Source organism: Falco cherrug, chromosome 12 (genome assembly GCF_023634085.1).
Source record: "Falco cherrug isolate bFalChe1 chromosome 12, bFalChe1.pri, whole genome shotgun sequence".
Lineage (NCBI taxonomy): Eukaryota > Metazoa > Chordata > Aves > Falconiformes > Falconidae > Falco > Falco cherrug.
This window is the reverse complement of record NC_073708.1, coordinates 30,071,630-30,093,729: the sequence shown is the minus strand read 5'-3', so window position 1 is coordinate 30,093,729 and position 22,100 is coordinate 30,071,630. Positions and strand designations below refer to the sequence as shown.

The following is a 22,100-nucleotide window of genomic DNA, read 5'->3' as shown; positions in this document are numbered from 1 at the left end:
CCATGCGGCGGGGCAGAGGGCTCGGAGGAGGACGAGGAGGCTCCGTGCAGGCAGGGCTGCCAGCGCCTCCCCTTCGGGCTCCGTATCAAATCCATCAGATGCTCGAGTCTGACATTTCCAGGGGCACATTTCACACGCTGCAATTAAGCAACCAGAGAAGTTGCTCACTTCTTATTTCTTTATGGTTTCCTGGTTATTTGAGGCGAGAGGATGAGTTATCAGGCTATCCTGGAAATCACTGCTGTCCCACAAGTAGACCAGGAAGGGACGAACAATGCAAGCATCCTGTCCATCCCTGTGCGCTTTTTTTTTTTTTTTTTTTTTTTGCTGGGTGGATAAATGGGGGTTTTGTAAGCCAAAAGACTGGGGGTTGTGGGTCCCTCCGCTTTGGCATCCCTCTTAGTAGCAGCAGGCAAAGTCACCATATCACGTGTAAAATTATAATACCAAAGGTTATAGTGACTGGTTCTTAGCACCTGCTTTGTTTTGCAGGAAATCCTTCTTCTCCGGGCACGCGTCCTTCTCCCTCTACACCATGCTGTATTTGGTGGTGAGTAGCCTCAACCTTGCTTGAGATTGACATGATTTACCCACTGTCCCCCTTTCCCAAGGCACTCACCCCTGTTCAGTGGCAATAGCAGCACGATGAGCATCAGCGATAGAGGGTTGGTTGAAAAAAGAGCCTGAACAAGCTGCTGGTGGAAAGCTCCACTCTCAGCCCCTCTGGTGTTATTTGGGATGGAGACTCCTGGGGTGATAGTTTTGCTGCACGGCTTTGGGATGTAGCCAAGGCCGCAATTAAATCTGAATCCAAATAAATCTGTGGATGACCTGGGCAATTTCATTCACCCCACATTGTGGTTTCTGCTGAGGAGAGTTTGGGGTGAGCCAAAACGCTGCACCAGCGGAAAGGGGACGATGTGCCGTCGTGGCTCTGTCGGGGGGCGAAGGCTGGTTCCCAACTGTGCCAGCAAAGCAGGTGGAGCAACCTCTGCCTGCCTGGATCCGGAGCAGAGGACTGGGACTTGTTTTTCTTTGTCAGTGAGAAATGGCTCTACCCTTCCTGCGCTGGGCTGGGGCCGGGGCGGCTGCCAAGGTGCTTCCTGCCGGGGCTGCGGGAGGCTCGCTGCCCGCACCGCCCGGGGCTGCACCCGCGCACGGCCGGGGCTGTCTGGGCACTGATTTCTGTCTGGGTTTATTTATTAATTTTTTTAAAAAAAATTACTTATTTGTTTTAAAAAATCAGGAAAAAGGTTTTTGGATTCCTTTCAAGATTTGTGCTTCCCCCATCTCCTGTAAGCTCAGACCAGCAAGCAAAGAAACAGCATGACACCGATAAAAATGTTAAACACGAGCTTTATCTGCGAACATTGCTTCCCCCCCCGCCCCCCCACCCGCCGGTCCTTTTGCTCTACCCTCTCAAAAGATAAGTGACCGCTGCTCCCTCCTGCCTTTTCAGCCCTGGATTCCCCCTCCCTGTGAGCATTTTCTGTAATTGAATTACTAAGCTTACTAGGCTGTTGGGGGCGGTGTATTAAATTGTTTTCTCGCTTTCCCCCTTACTTTATTTTGTTCTTGGAAAACATCTGAATTTCTTCAGTAAGCGTTTTGGCCGTTTCCTCCCAGCTGTGTTACAGTGCAGAGCTGCCCTGGTGATGCTTTGCAGGAGGCTCAGGCCTCCATCACTGCCGTCACAAAACTTTCCGAGCTGAGTTTGGAAACCATTGCTCACACTGGCATTTATTTATTTCCGAGGGGGTCTGTGGCCAGTCAGATAAGTCAGCACCAAGATGCTTCTGAGTCTGGCATCCAGAAACAGCGAGGACTGCCAGTCTCTATTAAGTCAGTGGTGGTTTCTCTCCAAGAATTGGGTTGTCCCTCCAGGATTTATTTTTTAGGAGATGCTGCTCCTTGGCCTTTTTGCAAGTTGAGTCCAGTGCTTTCCCTTTTGCACGCGATCATGCCCTGCAGCATCCTTCAGGGTGGGGGGGAGGACCCGGGGGGCTGTGCGTGGCTGGACAAGCACTCACCCCCTGCCCACATTTCCACCCCGCTCGCTTCAGCAGCATGTGCCCAAAGTCACCATGGTTTGACCCTATGTCCGCAGGGTACCAGGCAGGCCGTGGTGCTTCACTAGTTGGGTTTTTTTCTGTGCTTTTTCTGAAAATCCAGCAGTTACAGAGCAGGCGAGAAACAAACGGGAATGCCAGTGCCTGGGGGGCCTGGTGGCAAGGGGTGCACTGGAGACCCCAAAACTGCAGCGTGCATGCAACATTTCCATGGGATGCGTGGAAAACCCACGTGGCTCATTTTCCAGCACTGCTTTGCACCTGTGCCTGCTCCTTGATTTTCTTTTAACTTCGCAGAAGACTTCAGAAGTAGTGTTTAGCTCCTGCAGAATGCTCCGGAGCAGAATGCTGCCTCTCATCTCTTTGCTGCCCTTCCCTGTCCCCATATGGGAGCACTCGAGCTGTCGGTGCTCAGCAGCCTCTGCCCCTTGACCCTCTGCTCTGGGACAGCAGCATGGAGGGGTTTGGACACACAGTCCCTTAAGAATTCTTTTTTTTTTTTTTTTTTTTTCCTTGTCCCAAAACTGGGATAACGTTGGTAGCAGGCTCTGTCTGACCAGCTGTTTGGTTGCCTTGTGCCTTAAAATGTCAGGGGAAAAATTGCACCAACTGTTTGGCCATAAATTAAAGGGAGAAAAAGTCAATTTGAGACAAGACAATGTGACACAGCATGTATCGGAGGTGAGGAAATGGTGATCTTAAGGGTCTTTTCCAACCTAAATGATTATGATTCTAACTTGCCCACGAGCACCCTGCTCTACATCACTCCAGCTCCCCGACAGCGGCTGGAGCCTGAACGAGAAATCTCACAGAAAATGGGAGGCAGAAAATCTGTCATGCTGGAGAGGCTGATAATATCCAAAGATGACGTTTAAAAAACCAAAATGAGATGTTACAATAACCCAGAGGGATTTTATTTAGTGCAAAATAAACCCGGCTGTCTTGCCCACCTCAATGAATGAGTGGGGTTTTGAAAGCCTGGTTAGAAATGTGGCATCCACCATGCTGAAGCCTGCAGGAGGTGGGTTTGATGAATTTAATCAGGGAATCATCTCAACCGAAACAAAACAGTTGTTCTTCAGTTCCTGGGAAGTCAGGGCTTTGCTGCTGGTGCTTTGGATACCAGGAGTTTGCCGGGAGCCTTTGCAGAGTGGGGATATTTTGGGGGCTGAGCGTGTGCTGCAGAGGCTTGGCTGATCAGCCGCATCCTGAGTGCATCCCCTATTGAACAATACTTCATATTTCCAGGATAAGTCACTTCCTGCCTTTCCTGGCATTCCCTGGCTTCATGCTTAAGGCCCATTCTGAATTATAATGTTTTCAAGTTTGCCTCACCTGATGGAGATGGGTGCCAAAAAGCTTTACTTGGTCTATTAAAAGATAACTGGATTCCCACGCATCCCACAGGGCTTTGCCTGAGCCATGGGGCTGGATTTGCCCAGGTGTTTGGTGGCCAGTGGATGGGTGACGGTGGCTTCCCCATCGCCTGGCGCAGCAGCAGTGCCCTGTGGTATCCATCAAGGAGAATCAGTCTGGCCACGGGCTCCCGGTAGGAAAATGTGGATAGATGCCAAGCCCAGGAGGGCTCTGGGGGAAAAGTCCCAGGGAAAGGTGCTTGCAACACAGTAAAATCTCCTGGGATTTAGTTCTAAACACTGAGACTCTGGGGCTAAGTTTCTCGCAGCCTTCTTGTCACCAAGAATACTCAATTAACATCAGGCCTTTGTATAAAAAAATTAAAAGGGGAAATTACGCTTGGGTAATCCTCTTTGTCTTAATTTTCCTTGCTTTGTTACTCCTTGGCTGAGCAAGCCTGTAATACATATTTTTAGCAGGCTGAGGAAAGAGGAGGTATGTAACAGCCTATTCCCTGCAGCCCTCCGGACCCGACCCGTGCCTCCGGGCTGTGTCTCGCTGGTGTGGGGAGGCTTTGCGGGGTGCGAGGGATGCTTCCCGCTCCCCTCGAGCACCTCAGACCGTAAGACTGACTGTTTTTGCAGCCTGAAGTTGCCTGAAGTCGCAGCCAACCACACAGAGGTTGCAGAACAGCTACCTTAATATCAGAAAAGCTAAATGAATATCCCTCAGCAATGTTGGCTGATTCCAGGTAAAATGAGAGCAAAACAGGGTGGCTTACGCATTTAACGCGCGTTAGTGGGTGAGGCGGAAGACTTCAGATCAGGTGTGGTTTAGTGTATTCTACTGATTTATATGAAAAATTAGAGATGGTGCCGGTGTTGTGTATTGGAGTGAGCGTGAGGCTTCTCACCGGGGTTTCTTGCTGAAGGGTGGAGAAGGTCCCGGTGCTGTGATGCTGCTGAGCTATCACCTGCCTGCGAAGGCAACTCCATGGTGGTTGTGAACTTGAAGTCAAGCTTAGCAGTGACCTAAGTAAGCTGGAATAAGCTGGAATTATATCAGAGGCCAGGGCCAAGGTGTGAAATGCGTTGCTAAGCTGATGGGAGTATTCTAGAGGGAGCAGGAGGATGCTGTACGCTCAGCAAAGAGGCAAAGAGTGTGCCTTCCCTGCTGGGAGGTCTCTGCTCTTCTCCTGTCCTTGTCTTCTGGCTAGCTTGGTGCTAAAAGCTGAATTCTGCAGTTTCCCTTCCTCCAACTGGCTTTGCCCAGCCAAGGCAGTGCGTTACGGTGGGGTGGGTTTGGGTTTGCGAGGTTTTGGCCCCATACCGCTTTGGGTACCGTTCTGTTTGCAGAGGCAGCTTCAGGTCGGGCAGCCAGGAACAAGACTGGCCGTTTCCCAGAAGGAAACCTTCAGTGTGGCTAAGGGACGTGGTTGATGGAGTTCAGCCTTGTGGTGAGGAGACTGTGAACAGGGCAGGATTTCTGGGTGACAGAAAGCTCCGGGAGGCTGGAGGTGATGCTTTTAGCCTGTGTCCCCTGGCAGCTCCTCCTTGATGGTTTTGCTCAGGGGTTGCATGCGGCCACCAGTTGCCCGCACCAGCACTGTGGAAGTCCCCTGGAAGCAAAGGAGCGATGTGACGTCCTTCAAGCCATCTGCTTTGTGGTAACTCAGCCTCTGCCAGGAGACAGTGGATGGGAGCTCCAAATAACTCTTGCTCTGTGCAATCCCATTTCATTTCATCCACCCCTGCTCTGGTTGATGCTCCTCCTGACTTATTCTGCCCTGGGATGGTCTGTGGTGGAGATAACCCCAGCTGTGGTAGTGCTCCTCCATCTCCTCCTGGGAAGGGCGCCATCCAGCCCCATATTCCCATCAAAATCTGGCAGTCCTTAGCAGGCAGCACTTCAGATTTACTCCCATGTTTAAAAAAAACAACAAAGCCACCAAAATCCCTTCAAAAGCAGGTTTTCAGATAAATTGCCAGGAACTTCCTGTTTCTTTGTAATAGCACTGATTCCTGTTTTAGGGAAATTCTGATCCTGTCAGCCCCCAAGCTCCCCTTTCGCTGTTTGACCTCTTATTAACTAGGTTTTTCTTTCATATTGAGGGCAGAGGCAAAGTTTGGAGCACCCCGAGGCTTTCACCTCTGAAGTACTGAGGGGACCGTCAGCACCCTGGTGTTTGAACACAGTTGCTGATGTCCTGCATGCTCATAGTACGCCTGTGGAATACGAGAGGTGTTGTTATCCTGTTTTTTGGTTTTTTTTTTTTTTTTTTTTTTCTCCTTTCCTCCCCTTATAAACGGGAAACTTAAACAGCAATTTTCCCAAGACTTTTTGTTGCAGCAGTAAGAGGAGGAGCTCAGTCGAGATCCTCATGCCGGTAGTGTGGTGTCTGAGGTGCATCTACTGGGGTGGGTTTTGCTCCTCAAAGATGCGTAGATGTATCTTTGAGTGTAAGTTGGGTGCTGGGGACCAGGGTGGCACCCAGCACACCCCGCAGGGTGCCGCGCTGCCTTTGCACACCTTCTCCAGGGCTGAAGCGTGTACACTAGGCACACAGTTCAGAGCTGTGCTTTGGAAGGAGTGGGTCAGTATAAAAACAAGTGTATTTTTTAATCACTTCAGCCCCAGAAGTGTCTGCTTTACTGCGTGTTCAAACTTGTGGTAGGTTTTTATTGCTAATTTTTAATTTATACTTTGCATCCTCACCTGTAGTTGACCTATTTAGTCCAAGCTTGTTGAATGCAATGATTTGAGGAGAAGTCAAGCCTGTGTAAAAGGGACAAATGTCAGATTATCCAGCAGCAGATTTCTTTCTTGAGGGGTTTGGTGTGATAGAGCCTCAAGACTAAGGGAAGGTGCTAGGTTTCAAGTCTTCCTGGTAGAACCTAAGGGTTATAGTTTATAAGATACAATACTTGGAGCGAATTTTGCTCTGCAACAGCATACTGGCACCTGAGTTTTACACCGTCACCTGGGCTGGGCTGAGACTCTTGAAAATGGAAATAGTCCTGACCCAAACCCATGGAAATGGAAGGATATTTTTTTTGTGTGCTTGAAAAGTGCTGCTCTCCACAAATGCTGTTTTTCCAAGGGGCATTGTCTCTGCGCTAAGAATTTGTATTTAAAGATATCAGGGCCCCCAGCTCTCTCTGTCACCGCCTTCCCTGAATGCTTCCCAGGAGAATCCTGCCTGCACGGTTTATTCTCAGCATCAGATCACTGGGTACTCTAAATACCATGGCAATGAAAATTCAGCCAGCCTAAGCGCTGCAAACTGAAAATGCAGCTGCCTGCTAATGAACCGCATAGATATTTGCTTGCAGGCTGAAGTGCCTGCTGTTAAATCACTGCAAGGGACTGTGCAGGATGGGGCTGTGCTATTTCACAGCTCCAACTTTCCTGCTCGGAGGTGGCTGCATTTTACCTGGAGGGAAAGCAGCTCATCGTTGATGGTGGGAGTTTTTGGGGTTTTTTTTTAGTTCTTTCTGGGCAGAATATGCCTCCTAATTTTAATATGTTGATTAATGACTCATCTTTCTCCTGAACATAGAAATTACCATCACAAGCTAGAGGACCAGCCAAGCAGTCCATTTGCTGGGCTGTATTGGCGCGGGTTTGCTGTAACTCACCCCGGAGCGTTGCATGTGCAAGTTTGCATGGTGTGGGGCGTGTGATGTGGCTCCGCTCCCAGACTCGGGCTGGTTTGCAGATATATTCCCCAGAATCATAATGTGTGTTAGCCAGCACCGAGCTGTTTTGGTACTACTCTCTTCCATGTTAATTGGCTGACAATTTGGATAATTTGGAGCATCTGCTCCATTCAAGAGACACGACGTTTCATTTCCTTTAAAGAGCCCAGTGTGTGTTCTTTCCAAAAAAGGGTAAATATAATGTTTATGCAACAGCCAAACATACTAAATTGGCCAAAATGATACTTCCCCCTTATCAGCTTTCCAATTAATTCTGATTTTATAGGTAAATGGTGTCATTAAGTTATTTGTGGTTTCAGGGAACCCAGCAAGAGCTTCATTCCCTTTCATATCAAGGCAGTGTAAACTGCTCCGGGTGTGTAAAAGGGATCATAAATGGGTATTAAACCCCTTTCCAGCCCTCTGATGTTGCAGAGTCCCAGGAAGCACGCTGGGTCTGGCTCCCAGGGCTTCGTTTAGGAGCAAGCAGAACATACCTGCTGCGGCAGAGCCCACGGGCAGCAGGTCTGAGCTGCAGGAGCATTTCCCAGGCACTTTTACAGTCCTTGAGCCATCGAATGCCTCTGTGCTCCCCGAGGCCGAAAGTCGCTGCAGCGTCCCTCCCTCCCCGCAGCCTTCCTCCCGGCGCTGGGCCCAGCTCCGCTCATCTGTGGGCAGCGCGTTGCCGTTTTCCTGTCCTCTCTTCCCGCCCGGCTTCCCGTTTCCCACAGGAACCAGCCGTGCCCGCCGGCCGGAACGGAAAGGAGCCCGAGATAGTCATGGTGGGGGGACAATGTCCATTTGGCGTCGCCTCAGCTTCGTCTTTTTGGGTTGAGCCAGGACCTTGCTTTCCCCTCGCTGGGCAGGAGTGACTTCTTGCACCACGTGGCTGCTCCCGACGCCCCTGCAAACCCTGGGGCTCGGGCTGGGAACCACGGTGGCGATGTTGGAGGAGTGCGTTTTGCATCCACATCATAAGTGGCTGTGACTGTGTCTGGAAACCCTTGGGGCTGGGGCTGGAGGTGAGCCGTGCTGCGTTGTTTCCTGGGTTTCCTCCGAGAGATGCCCTGGGTCCTGCGTGCCCGCACGTTTGGGACCTTGCTTCTGTTACACACTGAATAGCAGTGGAGAGGCATTTCCTTACTTGGCCCGATGGGATGTTGTGTGGAGGCTGAAGCAGGGCTGTGGGGTGAGCTGGGATGCAGGGGGTCCCAAGCCCCTGACCCTGGCTCACCAAGGAAGTGCTGCGCCCATCCACCTCTGCATCCCCTCCATGGCTTAAAATTGCTCCAGTTCCACTCCCCTTCGCATGACGGAGACCACACTTTTGCAAAGAGCATCCTTCTTCTTTGGCAGTTCCCCCTCCTTGAGCCACAGGGGCGCAGGTGCCCCAGGGCCAGCCCCACAGGGCGGTTGCTGCCATGTGTGCACATTTTGGGCACGGCTTCTCCTTTGCTGCCCTCAAATTAATGCAACATTTTTGTTTTCCTCTTTTCCCCACAGTTTTATCTGCAGGCCAGATTCACGTGGAAGGGAGCCCGCCTGCTCCGTCCCCTCCTCCAGTTCACCCTCATCATGATGGCATTTTACACCGGCCTGTCCCGCGTGTCGGACCACAAGCATCACCCCACCGACGTGCTGGCGGGCTTTGCCCAGGGAGCCCTGGTGGCTTACTGCGTGGTGAGTACAGCAAACCGTGCAAGGAGTGGCAGTGGGGATGCTGGGGGGGTCCTGGGGCAGTAGGGGGCACCTCCCCAGCCCAGCTTGCGTAACCCCCCCGTGACAGCCAGGGATGTGGCAGGAGGCTTGTCTGGTGTCACCCCTGTGTGAACCTCCTCTGCAGGTGGAGTGCGGCTCAGGAGCGGGGCATCCTACCAGCCTGGCGGTGGGTGATCTGGTGGCCACTCGGCCAAGGAGGGGGCACCCGCTGGCGCTTCCCCCTCCCCATGAGCAAATGCCGCTACCGTTTTGGAGGGGGGAAGCACTTCCTCTTCTCCCCCGCCAAACAAACTGGATATTCAGAAAAAAATGCAACATTTAGAGGTTTTTCCCCATCAGCCTTGAGCTCCTGGAGGCTCCTGGGCAGCTCGGGGCACTGAAAAGGCATTCAGACGCAGGAGAGTATTTCCCTCTCGGCCAGCGGCATTTGCTTCTCCAGCTGCTCCCTGTAACGAGCACCGGCTCGTTTGCAAGGCTTTCTGCCAGGACCCAAGCAGGGAGTCGGGGGTGGCTGGGATTACAGCTCTTCCCTGCACAATCCAGCTAAAAGCTGTCCCCTGGGAGCGGGAGCTGGTGTCTGCCCAGTGAGGGGAGGCTCCTTTGGTGGTGGGCTTTTAAGGTAGCGAAAGGGCTTGTGAGAAAATTGCAAACAAAAGCCATGCCTGCTTGTCTTCAGCTGCTGGGCTTGTTCTCATCCAATTTGCTTTCCAAAGATTGACCTGATTGTGCAGCCCCCTAACTCGAAGTGACACATGTAGATGTTTAAAGTAGGCAGGGTGGGGGGTACTGGGACGGGTGGCTGCCTCGCATAGAAACAAAGGGGCTGGTGGTTATGGTTATTCCAGTGCCTGTACAAAATCCTGAAAACAAGATTTTTAACAGCTCACCACTTGGGTTGTTTTTGGTTTCGGGGTTGGTTTTTTTTTTACCTGATCTAAAAATAAAGCAGCCCTGGAGGCAAGGAATTAAGTTTGCTAATGTTGTATTTTGCAAGGAGAGAAAATAGGTTATTTATGTACTTTCCACTAATTGATAATATTCCAAAGCCAAAACAAAAATGCCGTTGTTGGGAAGTTTTTATGAAGTATTATTAACTCTCTGAGCAGTGGCTGTTGGCTTTTGCTGTTGCTTGATGCCAATGTCCCACGCGATGCTGGCAAATTTAGAAGGGAGAAGCTAGAGAACCCTGTGTGTGTGCACAGACGCATGCTGCTGTAACTCCTGCTTCCAGCAACAGCTTTACAGGTCCTGTGTCCTTCATTCCAGTATTACCGGGCTGTTTCTCCAACTCCTGGTAGTTTTTCCTAGTCTGGCAGTCAGCTGCAGCATGGTGATGGCTGTGCTGGCAGCCCTGAGGAGGAAAGGCTCTGGGCCACACGGGGAGTGATGGAGCAGCTCGTCTCAGTCCAAGTGCCTGAATTTGCATCGTGTGGGTTTGTTGAGACACCAAGTGTGCATCACCGGGCGGTTTGATGACGGGATATTTACCTCTCCTTGCGCCTTTCTGCTTGAGAGATGGGATAGTGGCAATATGTAGAGGGAGCAGGGACCAGACAATCAACCCCTGGATCCCAGCAGTGGTTTCAGAAAGACAATAGCTCTCCGGATGCTTGGGATGGGCGTCTGGATGCTTCCTGGCCAGGGCGAGCGGCAGGGCTGGCCATCCCCTCCCAGCCCTCCGGCAGCTGGAAGCTGTGCTGGGAAGGGGAGGCTGCAGCAGCGTTGGGCTGGTTTTCCTGTGTTGAGGTAAACCGACATAGGAAGCAGCTGCCTGCAGTTTCACAGGCAGGCTGGGCTTTGCCTGCAAGCCTGGGGCGACCTGCGCCGCTCCTCCCAGCTGGCTGGTGGAGGGGACACTTGTCTCCAGACCCTTTGCAGGCATGGCTTGGTGGCTGGGGACATCTCAGGCAGCAGCTCAGGACTCGGGGCAGGTTTTAAACCCAACCTTCACCCCGTTTCATCAGCCTGCAAAGATCCATCAATATGTTCTTCTCCTGAACCTGGCTTTGCTGGCGTGAGCCATTGCCTGGGAGGCGATTTCCTCCCTTTTGGGAGATGGCGGCAAGGGACAAGAGGTAGAGTCACCCCGAGACTCCCTAAAGTTTGATTGAATGCATAGTTTAGCAGCTTTTTTGCTACATTTACTGATATGTCCTGGGGTGCTTGCCCAGCTCTGGGGTCCAGCTCTCGTGCACGGGATGCTGTGAAGCAGAGGGAGGGACCTGGAGACTCACCATCTCCAACCCTCCCCAGGGTGCTCCCAGACACTCCTTCCCCCAGCACAGCCTTCAAGAGTCCACTCTGATAATAGTCAAGGGCCGTTAAAATACCATAGTTATCAGACTGTAATTTTCAGTAGAAACCAACTGTGGGTTTCATCTCCGAGGGCTGCCAGAGCTTAAATCCAGGTTGTGCTGCAGCAGACACGTTTGTCCTTCAGTGCCTGAAATAACAAGCAGAAGACATTAGTGTCAAGCGTTTCCAGCTGATGAAACATTCATACTTGGATCCAGGGTGAAATATGATGAGGATTTCTTAAATGGAAAGAGTTTTTATGCGCGTTGTAGGCAGCCTGCTATGTGTCGTGTAGTTGGTCTCATCATCTGCTGGAGGGAGAAAGGGGAGATGTCGGAAGGACAGGCTCCTGGCATTGCTCTGGTTAGCTTAGATGAGTTGGTTTTAACCTCTCTGGATGCGAGTAAAGATTTCTCTGGATGTGAGTAAAGATTTCTTCAATATAATGAAAAGGAGTAGGAATTGTTAAGGGGCAGTATAAGATACTGGGATCCCTTTGTATAATACACGCTCAGTCTTCTGCCATCAAGTTTTCTTTATGGGTGGAGAGCACCTTCTACAGGAAATGGAGCTAATCCAAGTGAAAAACTTTGCACGTTTATTAGTCCTTTTTTGTGTTAAACAGTTCAAGCATTAGGAGGATTTAACACACTGTTTTAACCCCCAAAGATCATGTTTCATGATTCCTATAAGTGTTTGTATAACCTCCAGCCATGTTAAAGTGCAGTACAGTTTAAAGAGAAATGAAACCTCTTACCCAGCCTCTGAATTAAACCCTGAAAAGCAGCAAGCAGCACAGTAAAAACTGAAATACCCGGGATGACACTCCACCATAACTCATTCCTGTCCAAAATAAGGACCAGACTCGGCGTAATCCTCGTATGCTTCTTGCACTCGGCAATCTCCTCCCAGAAGTGGATTGGTCACGGCTATCCTGGTGCAGGAATCGGACATCTTCTTGATTGAATCCAGCTCTCTGAGGTGGACAAGCGAGCAAGATGGCATCAGAAATGCACCGAGCCAGCCGAACGGGGATTTTACAGTTATTAAAGACCCAAAAGAAAACCGTTGCCAGGGCAGCTCAATGTGCTTTTACACTGCGATGCTGCAGCAAAGAGGCCAGACTCCAGCTTGTGATCCTTGGCGGGATCAGCTGGGTCCTGTTATTTAACCAAAAGTACAAACGCTTCCACTTGGATGCCCTGTAAACAACTTTATCAGCTCTGTTATACAGCTAGGCAGCCAAACACCAGCACATACGCTGAGAAAAGGGGTGGTTTATATGTCAGCTCCTTCCCTGCTTTTCCACAAAGCAATAAACGCCGAGTAACAACAGCTCGGCTTCCTGCCTGCATCCCTGGTTACAGCCGGAGGAGGGAATTGCCACCTCGGGCAGGTTTGCTGTCTGTTCGGCTCAGCCCCTTACCTGCTGTGCCGACAGGGACTTGCAGAAGTTGTTTCCAAGGATGACTAGACCTGCTGCCTAGGGCCCTGGGTAGCTAGAGAATGTAGAGATGCAGGTGGGGAAAATGTTTACTCCCTCCAGCCTGGATGTGCTAATCCAATATTATTTCTTTGAGCACCTCGGACTTATTTTTTTCCCCGTTTTATCTGGTTGCTTAAATATGTTGTGTTTGAGGACTGTGGGAGACAACTCAAATGCGCTGCTCATTCCAACAACCACGTGCTGCTCCTCCTTGGGTTTCGGCTCAGCAGATCCACAGCTCGGCCTGAATTACCCGAGATGACCCAGCAAATCTGAGCTGGCAGAGGCAGCCGGCGGCAGGACCGAAGTTGGGGGCTTTGGTGCCAGCTAACAAAACAATGAGTGCTCACCAGTTTTTGCCCCATCCAGAGGATCCGTGCTGTCTGATTCTTTTCCCTTCTGTCTCAGGGCTGAGCTTTGGCAAGGGAGAAAGTGCCCCGGTCCTGGAGGACCGATAAGCTTTGTGCAGCGACTGCCAAGGGAGGATGTGGAAGTTTCCTCCCAGCACTTTGTTTCTTATTGTGTTGCTACCTCCCGAAATTGCCAAGCACTGGCTTTTTCACATCCGGGAGAGGGGTTACATCACGGGATATTTAGGAAGAAGTAGTCAGGAATAGTTCCTCCTCTCCGTAGGCTTTGGCTTCTAGGACTGGACCCCAGCTCTGTACCGGTGCCTTGGTGAGGCATGAGGAGAGAGCATCTCTCACCGTTGACTCATAGCTGATAACTTTTAGCACAGCTTTGCTTTGAAAGCTTTTAATTGCCTGCCTGATGTCTGGCTGAATGAATTGTTTCACGCCAACTCCATCCCTAAAGCCACTCGCCGTGAGTCAGGCCAGCCCTTTGGAGACCTTTGTTATTTCGTCGGAGTGTGGGCCATGTATCTGTTTCCTGGCTTTTCAACCCGCTCAGCAGAGGTTTGGGTATTGCGCTCGGTGATGACGCAGCGAGAAATGAAATTGTTCTGTCATGATTTTACGCTGTGTTCCCTGAGGTCTGAGCCTCCTCCCATATTTGCAGAATTCCCAGGGATTTCAAAGCTATCAGTGTTACAGGCAGGCATTTAATAGCATAAAAAGTGCTATTTTTGCAGCTTAAAGATACCGTGTATGTTGTAAACCAGGTTTTTGAATGAAGCATCACCCAATATAGCTAAGTTTCACTTCTCCACTTATTCCTACAGGTGTTTTACGTCTCAGATCTCTTCAAGCCCAAGACAAAGACTTGCCTGCCTCCACCGCCCATCCGGAAGGAGATCCTTTCACCTGTGGACATCATTGAGCGGAATAACCATCACAACATGGTGTAGACCTTTGAGAAATTGGATGGGTGTTGTATTTTTATTTTTTTAATATTTTTTTTTTTCAAAAAATGACTGCTGACAGCAACTACCTGCTGCTCTCAAATCTCATCAGACAGTAGAATGTAGGGAGAGACTTTCTTGCCCGACCAGTAAAGTCTTACTCTGTGGTCTTTTCAACTTACGACATTTGGATGAAAGGGGTGGTGGTCAACTAAGTCAAAAGCGACAATGAGAAAGGGGAAAAAAAAAAAATACAAAAGCCGAACAAACAAGGAGAGGTGCCGGAGTTCTGGATGTGCAATTGGTTTGAGTGTTCATGTTGTAGTGAACGCCAAATTGTTCATAGCCTAATGAACACGATTTTCGGAAAGCTGGCCATCTTAGGGTTTTGTTACTATGAAGATTTCCAATGCCTGCGAGAAAGAACAACAACTCACGACTAAATTGTGTAGCACTATATACGAGAAACAGCACTGAGTCAAGATCTGGGATTGGTTTGTAAGAGTTGCTTTTTTTCTCTTTTTGATACTAGTTTATTTTTGCCTCCTCTATTCCATACTGTGACTTAGTTTAGAAGAAGCTTGCCCGGTCAAAGATCTCCAAAGGGTCTCTGTTCACACTACATGCCTTTAACGAGCAGTCTCGAGACGTGCAGTGAGGCTGAATAACTCCATCCTCTACGCAGAGAAGCCACATTTCTTCCTCTCAGTTTGCTCCCTGGCAAGGGCTTGTCCTGCCTGAGCTCTTGGGCATGCGCAGCACCCACAAATGGCCCTTCACAAAAAGAGCATCCTCTGCTTCCCAGCCATATCCCCCCCCCCCCAAAAAAAAAAAAAAAATCACAGCAGGTTTCCTGCACACCCACGGGAGCTGGCAGTTTGCAAGTGGGTAGTGGCAGCTCTGCCGAAGACTTGTTCGCACTACGACCTCGGGGCTGAGTCCTGGGGAAACTTTTATTCTGCAGTTTCGGGACGGGCTGCTGGGCGGCACGTCCCAGCCTGGGTGTCAGTCAGTCTGTGCATCCCCCCACCCCCTCCGCCCTTGGGCACCCCGGTGTGCGCCATGGCAGGTACCAGGTCCTGTGCTCCGCTCGGTGACACCGGTGGTAGATCAGTCGTGCCTATATTGAGTGTGATTTATTGGTTTTTTTAATTATTTTTATTTTTTTTTGCCCGGAAACCACAGGTTCTTGGTTTGCAGCCCTTTCACAAAGCACGTTTGCAAAGGGATCCCGCAAAGCATGCAGAATGGCCATTTGCACATCCTTCTTACAGAATCCGTCCTATCATTTCAACTATAGCAAGCTATGATTTTTTTATATATATAAATATTATATAAATAATGTATAAAACCTTAAAAATTAACTATGTAAAATATTATTTCTGAAACAATTTTAGATATATCCACTATGACTATAAACTGTGTCCTGACCTGTGTTATTTACATTTTGCTGCTTAAAAAAGCATTGAATTAATTTTTTTATAGTCGACTAAAATATTGTAGTTCTGTGGTAGTAATATTTTAATGAAAATAACTACAATTAGAGACATTTGTATAAAAAAAAAACATATTAAATTGTCTGTATTTTTGTAATGTTCCATTTTGTAAAGAGAAGAATATTCAAAGACTTTTGTAGAATACAAAATTGAAGTTTGTATCTGCGAAATTATTGCTGTATAAATGTGCTTTTTAAATAAAAGCTCATAACACAACTAAACACCCCGGTGCGAGGCGCTTTCTGCCTTTGGGTTGACCTTCCTCTGCCAGGGAAATGGGGCCCTTGCCCCAGGGGATGACTGGGGGTGCCCCTTTGGGGTTTGGCGGTAGGTGAGGACATCTGGATAAAACGGACCCGATGCTGCTATCGATGGGTATGCGAGAAGGTCCCACCGGCTCCTGGCTAGGGAGGGTGTTATGGGGACACTCGTGGGTTTGCATTGAACTGCCCTTGGCTGTGCCCGGTCTTTGAGCAAATCCCCTTTCACTGAGGGCACCTGTACTGGGTTTGAGGGCAAAAATCTTGCAGCTCACTGGGTTACAAAGATGTGGGTGGAAGGGGAAAAGAAGGAGAAAAAAAAGCCCACCCCATAACAACATATGCTCAGCTATATAGATGTGCCCAGCATACAGGCACAGCAGTCTTGATTTTTTTTTTTTAATTGTTATTATTTTTTCTTCCTCCTACAGAAGAAAATGAACTTTTCGGTGGTGACACACGGTCAGAGCTGTGTTTCAGCCACTCCTTGGGTGAACCGCATCGGCAAGATAACACGGCAGAGAAATAATTTGCAAGAATGCATGACAGGAAGCGAATACCACATCAAACTGCAAATAAATAGCAGGTGGAAATTAAGCAAGCAGAACTCAGCTAGCACTTGCTATTATTATCCTAATTAGTAGCAATATTTTATTAAGCGTGGAAAAACTTCGTAAACCCGCACCTGTCCTAAATGCAAAGGGAGTTTTCGTGGTGCCACGTGTGATTCATAAGTGTTTGGGGGTTGTGTTGTAGAGGTGAGACTTTAGCTGGAGGGCAGTGGCCGTGAGGATGGGCCCTTAATCCCTGGTTATCTCTGCAATGTGCTGCCTGGCTCTAGGCTGGTGGCGCGGGCGCGGGCGGGAGGAGGAGTCCCTGCACAGCTGACCGCGCTGGCCCCATGGACCCCTTCACGTGCAGGGCTGGCCAGCGCTCGGCCAAGAAAAGTGTTTACTTGCATCTTAACCCCCAGCTTCTTGGAAGAAAACAGGAATACAGATGTCTGGGTGAAAGAGGAGGGCTTGGAGAAGTGTCAGAGGGGAAACAGCACAGGAGGTGATAAGAGCCAGGGCAGAGACGGTGGCTGCAGGGCCGTGGGACCCTGCTCAGGATGTGCGGGTCAGGTTGAGGAGAGGGAGAAAAGGCCACGGATAAATCTGTGGAAGACGACAGGCTTGAACGTTACAGAGCGGGGCTAAGCATCAGCGGTGCCAAGTCCTATTTCTGGCTGAGTGGTGGCTGTTTCCTCCTCCTCTTCCCGTCTGCCTCCGCGGTGCTGCCCAATGCCATCGGCGCCCTGGGGCCGGCAAGGTACAGGCAGCCTTGCACGGCGGCCAGTGCCCGCTGGGGTGCTGGGGCTCACCCCTGCCAACCGCTTGGGAAACAGGTAAAGGGGAGTGATAACTGCGGGAGGCATGGATGGGAGAAGGCAATATGTGGTGGCATGGTCTGGAGAGACCTTCCTGGGTTAGCCAAGCGTAGAATACATGTTTAGGTGCTACAGAAGGAATGAGCACTGGTATTAAATGAGCCTTTCTATGAAACCCCAAAGAGAAGTGAAAGCCAAAGGAGCGGAGGCGTAGGTACCGCAAGCCGTGAGCACGGTGATCGGAGCTTATCTATCACCATCGCTTCCTGCTGGGCAGGAAGGAAGTGAAAGAGAAATGGGTGAAATGGAAAAAAAACCCAAACCCAAACCCATACAAGCATTAGGATCCCAAGGCAACTGCTTCTGGGGTGGTCTCCCAGCAGTGTCTGCGTGTGCAGATGGAGCTTGCACCTCACGCTGCTGTGATGCTTGGTCCTTCATGCAAACGCGCATCAGCAGGGATGCTGAACAGCCGGGAGGTTTTGGAGCTGGTGGTTTGCATGCTGCCCTGCACACTGCAGCTCTCTGCAGCTATCCCGGCAAGGGAGACGGAGGAGCAAACTCAGATGCTTTCATGCAAACAAGACGTGTTGCTGGAGCCAGAGGCTGGGTGCTGGTTGTGGCCTTTAGTGCTGCAAAATCTGGGCTCTGCTCATGCCGATGCTAATCGGAGGCTATGGAACACCCAGCGCAGCCGTCTGCCTTTGATGCTTGGGCCTGGTTGGCAGATCCTTTCTGCACAAGGGGATGTTCTGGTCAAACCTGTCCTTTTTTGCAGAGACTGGTCCAACATGTTTTTGCAGGCAGGGATTTGTGCATGCACCTGACTACCATGGGAGCAGGTCTTTTGTTCCAGGGTAAGAAAGGTTTACGCAAGCCCCGGGTTCGGCCATGTTTCGGTGTACCTAAACAGCTTCACTCAGCAAGAATGTTTGGCAGCCTTCAGAGGCTGGAGCTGTTGTACTTCTGCTCAATGATTTTTGGATATGAGGTTCTCAATCAAGGGAGGGTGAGGGAGGAGATTCATCCTGCAAGCACAGACCTGTTTTTCTCATGCTCTGAGCCTGTCTTGTTTTGGGTGTCCAAAGTTTTCATCCAGCTGCTTGTAAAGATAAAGCTAGCGGTCAGCCGTGGACCCAAAGGACATCTCAGGCTGAGGTCCCGCAGCACCGGAGGGCTGGTGTTAAGCCCACGTCCATGGCTGGGGTGCAGCAGGGCCACCCCTGGAGCCAGTATCCTGCATCAGCTGCATTTCTCCCCCCTCATCTCCCCTTTCTCTCGACACACCCTCTGTGTTCATCCACCATTCTCCTCCCAAAAGGCAAGCCAGTCCTACCTCGTGTTTATCTTTACCTCTGGAGACCAGATCAGAGGTTCAGATTTTATGAATGGAGTGAATCACTTGCCTCCTGGCTTCTGTAAACATGGTCCGTATACCTGCCCACAGACACGAGCTACTGCCCGGCTCCTCCAGACTTCCCTACCCTCGTTCCCTGGGTGCCAGGTGATGGTCCTGGCACAACCCCCATGGCCAACTGCTCGTCTTACCAAGCTACATCAAAGCTGAACAGAAGCTGTCGCCTTCACCAAAGGAAGCAGGAGGTAGAAAACAACCTCTTGTTGACTCAGCCGGGGAGGGGGGGATGGAAAACACACACAAACAAACCCCAAAACCCAACAACTTTCAATTATCACCTTTGCACGCCACCCCCACTGGCACCAGCCGGCGCGGGAGTGCCTGCGTTAGCTTGTCTTGAGTTATAATTTCCTCGGGGCACAGACTACACCTATGTATGTGTTTGGGTAGTAGTGATCAGACTGGTTGCAACGAATCCCCACCCCATCCTATCTGTAGCTAGAAGGGAGCGAACTCACCGGGAAAATCTCCATGTTTCCTTAGAAAGTCTCGTTCTGCGAGTTCCTGCCCAGCTCAAGAGCCGCCAACTGCCACCGCGGCGGTAGCTCGCAGGCAACGCTGCTTTTAATATATAGTGGCGCAGCTTCATGTAGCATTTAATTTTTGCCTTTAACACAGAAAATAACCATCTTGGCACTTTTTTTTTTTCTCCCCCTTCCCCTCTCATCAGGTGACTCTCAGCCCTGTGTTTTGGGACACGCGAGGCTGCCAGCTAACTCAGTGCTGGTGGCAAAGGCAGCAGCATCGGCGGTGTTTAAAGGCATGAACTCTACAGGGTTTGATCTCAGTCTACGCTAAGGGTTCATAACCAGCAGGAACAATGGGCTATTATTTGAGAAAAACACCTTTCAGAGTTTCCACGTGTCAGCGGAAAGCTGAGAAAAAGAACCACCAAAACACCAAAATACCTGTACCTGCACATCTGTGAACAGGAGAAATGGGAACTGAGAGGAATTCAGCCTGCTCCTGAAGTCTTTGGAGTGATTAAAATCATACCAGAAGTTGAAATTTTGTGACTTCTCTTTCCCACCTGAAAAATGAATGAGGTGAAACGAAGCCATCACTTAGTTTGTACAGGAACTGGTGTGAAAAGCTTGGCTTTCCAGCCATGCTTTGACATCTCCATTTCCAGGTGTGTGGTGTGAGTGCATGCTAGCCAAGGTCAGCCTGAGATATAAATTAAATAAAGGAGCATTTAATTCGTGCTAGGCTGATCTTTCCTCTGGAGAAACATCATGAATGGAACAGGAAGAACCGTGCTGTTTTAATAAGGAACTCAGACATTAAATAAAACAAAATCTAAAAAATAAAATAAAGAAATAAAATAAAATTTAAAAGAAAAAAATAAACCCTTCTTTTATCCAAAGAAGGAAGGGAGCCAGATCTCCCGTGAGCACCATCATTTCAAAGGGACCTGCCTTCTGCACAAGTGCATGATTTGCTTATTTTCAAAGAAATTTTAGTGATGTTGAAGGCAAATTAATAACACTGCTCCAGCCTCTCAGGGCTTGTCTGAACAAGAAAAGTTGTTAATGTTTAATATGAGGTAAAATTTTAATCCATTTCATTTAACTGTAGATATTCTTAGTTCAGTTTTAAGCAGGATTAGTTCTGTTTACCTCAAGTCAAGTAAGCACAAGTATAACTGATATAAGCCTTGCTTAAATTAAAGGAAGAATAGCTACCAAGGCTTAGGGGGCGCGGGGGAAAGAAACCCATTGAAGCTTTTGTTTAAAAAGAAAAGTGGGGTTTGCTTTGATTTTTTTCTTTACAAAGTATTTCTTTCCATGGGAAAACAATAAAAACTAGAAAAAGTCTATGAAAGTTTTGCTTGTAAACGAGGAGACGATTGCAGCTGAGAAAACACTAAATTCAAGAGAGGTGATTCCCTTTGCAGAGCCAGCCTCAGTGTCCCCTGGGCGAGCCTGGGCTGGTTAGACCCGGCACTTCCAACTCACCTGTTTCTAAGAGTCACAAACACAAAAATTATAAGCAAATTAATCAATGCCAAGGCCAGCAGGATGCTCCGTCCCGTGCTCAGAAATCATCCAACAGCTCTTATGTTTAGCCTTGTAGCCCAGGCTATGGTACTGCAAGTCCTTCAGAAAGACATCCAGGCTTGATGTCAAGGTGCCAAATCATACCGGATTTACCACATCCCTTGGCCAGCTGTCCCACCGGCTCATTGGCCTTACTCTTAAAAATATGTGGTTAATACTTCCCTTGTTTTTCGTTACTAACTGCTTCTGTGTTCCCATGCCCCATATCCCTTCGCTTTAATTTATAAAAAAAAAAAAAAAAAAAAGCAAGCTTTTTCTTATTAAACCATGCTGTTTTCCCATAGCTGAATCCCCTGGTTAGCTTTTCATGGGGTTACCTCATACTTCATGCTTCTAAGTTTAAAGCTTGCTCAGTTTCTGCTCAGGTTTTGCTTCCCCAACAAGAACATAAGGAAGGCTGCAAGTTAGCACAAAACCGGCGGGGAAGGGTCTAGCTGGGGACCAATTTTGCTTTGTACAAGCAATTAGATAAGGAGCACCTTCTGCTTGTAGGTCAGATTTAATCTGATGTTCTCCAAGAGCAGAGACTCCTTATCAGGTCTTAACCCTTCCACCTTCCAGGCCCCAGGAGAATAGCAGCTTGATAGCATTCGCCCTCCTTCATGCCTTCTTCAGTCAGGCATCTTATCTGCTAGACCTCGGGGTACTTCTGAGAAACAGATAACCCTCTCTCATGGGGTTGTCCATAGCTTCAGGAGAGGCCTCTTTGCAAAATGAACGTTAATGACTTCCATACCCACGTGTAAGATGCATTTCTTCAAGCAACGCTGATGGGTGGGCAGCATTTCCCTGCTCGGTGGAGTGGGGGATAAGTCACTTTATACTTGGTACAAATGTGGTGTGATGCTGTTACGTAGGTGACCTGGGCTACCATGAGCTAGGGACAGATGGCAAAAGTCTTAGAGGTTTGGAGACGGCTCTTGGGGGTGATGCGAAGCTGGAAGGTTAAGATGTCTCGGAAAGATGATTTTGTCATGGATTGACATACACCTTAACATTCACACAGCAGAACCACCTATAAACGTTTCAGCTTTCCAAAAGAGCTCCAAAGGAACTAGAAGTTGCCTCTGTGCTAAGTTCTTGCACAGCAGCTGCCATACCAGTAAAGCCAGAGCAAAGCCAAATGCAGATTTGACCTTGCTGAAGCAAACAGCAGCACACTGGGTTGATAACGGATACCTGCACAGACAGCAGCGAACGTGAGCTGAACAAAAGACTGCAGGAGACTTTCCACCCACGGTATGCTAAATAGGCCGGAGGGGTAAGGGGAGGGATACTAAGCAGAGGGTTATATCTTCAGCCTTATTTATTAAGGACAAAATATTCAAATAAGTGTGTGCTCGCTCCTTGTCTGAACTGGCACTGGAAATAGGAAGGCAATTGCCTTTATAAGCTCTTGCAGGAAGATTTGAATAAAGAAGGCAAGCTTACTGGAGGCATTAAGCCACGCATGTCTTATCTTGCAATGAAGGGAGCAGTTCCCCGTGGAAGTGGGCCAGACTAGGCACCCAGCAGGTGGATTAACTGTTCAGAGGAAAGGGCATGGAAAGCAGCTTTCTTGCAGAGCAGGTC

General features: G+C 49.3%; 1 protein-coding gene across 1 annotated transcript in view; it reads left to right on the top strand.

The window, feature by feature from the left end:
• Window positions 1–15,643, top strand: part of PLPP3 (phospholipid phosphatase 3) — a 46,078-nt gene extending 30,435 nt beyond the window's left edge. Inside the window, exons 4-6 of the mRNA XM_055724890.1 lie at window positions 493–550; window positions 8,627–8,803; window positions 13,807–15,643. Of these exons, the coding sequence (XP_055580865.1) occupies window positions 493–550; window positions 8,627–8,803; window positions 13,807–13,932 (361 nt within the window). The 3' untranslated portion in view covers window positions 13,933–15,643. The remainder of the gene's footprint in view (window positions 1–492; window positions 551–8,626; window positions 8,804–13,806) is intronic.
• The last annotated feature ends 6,457 nt before the right edge of the window (window positions 15,644–22,100 follow it).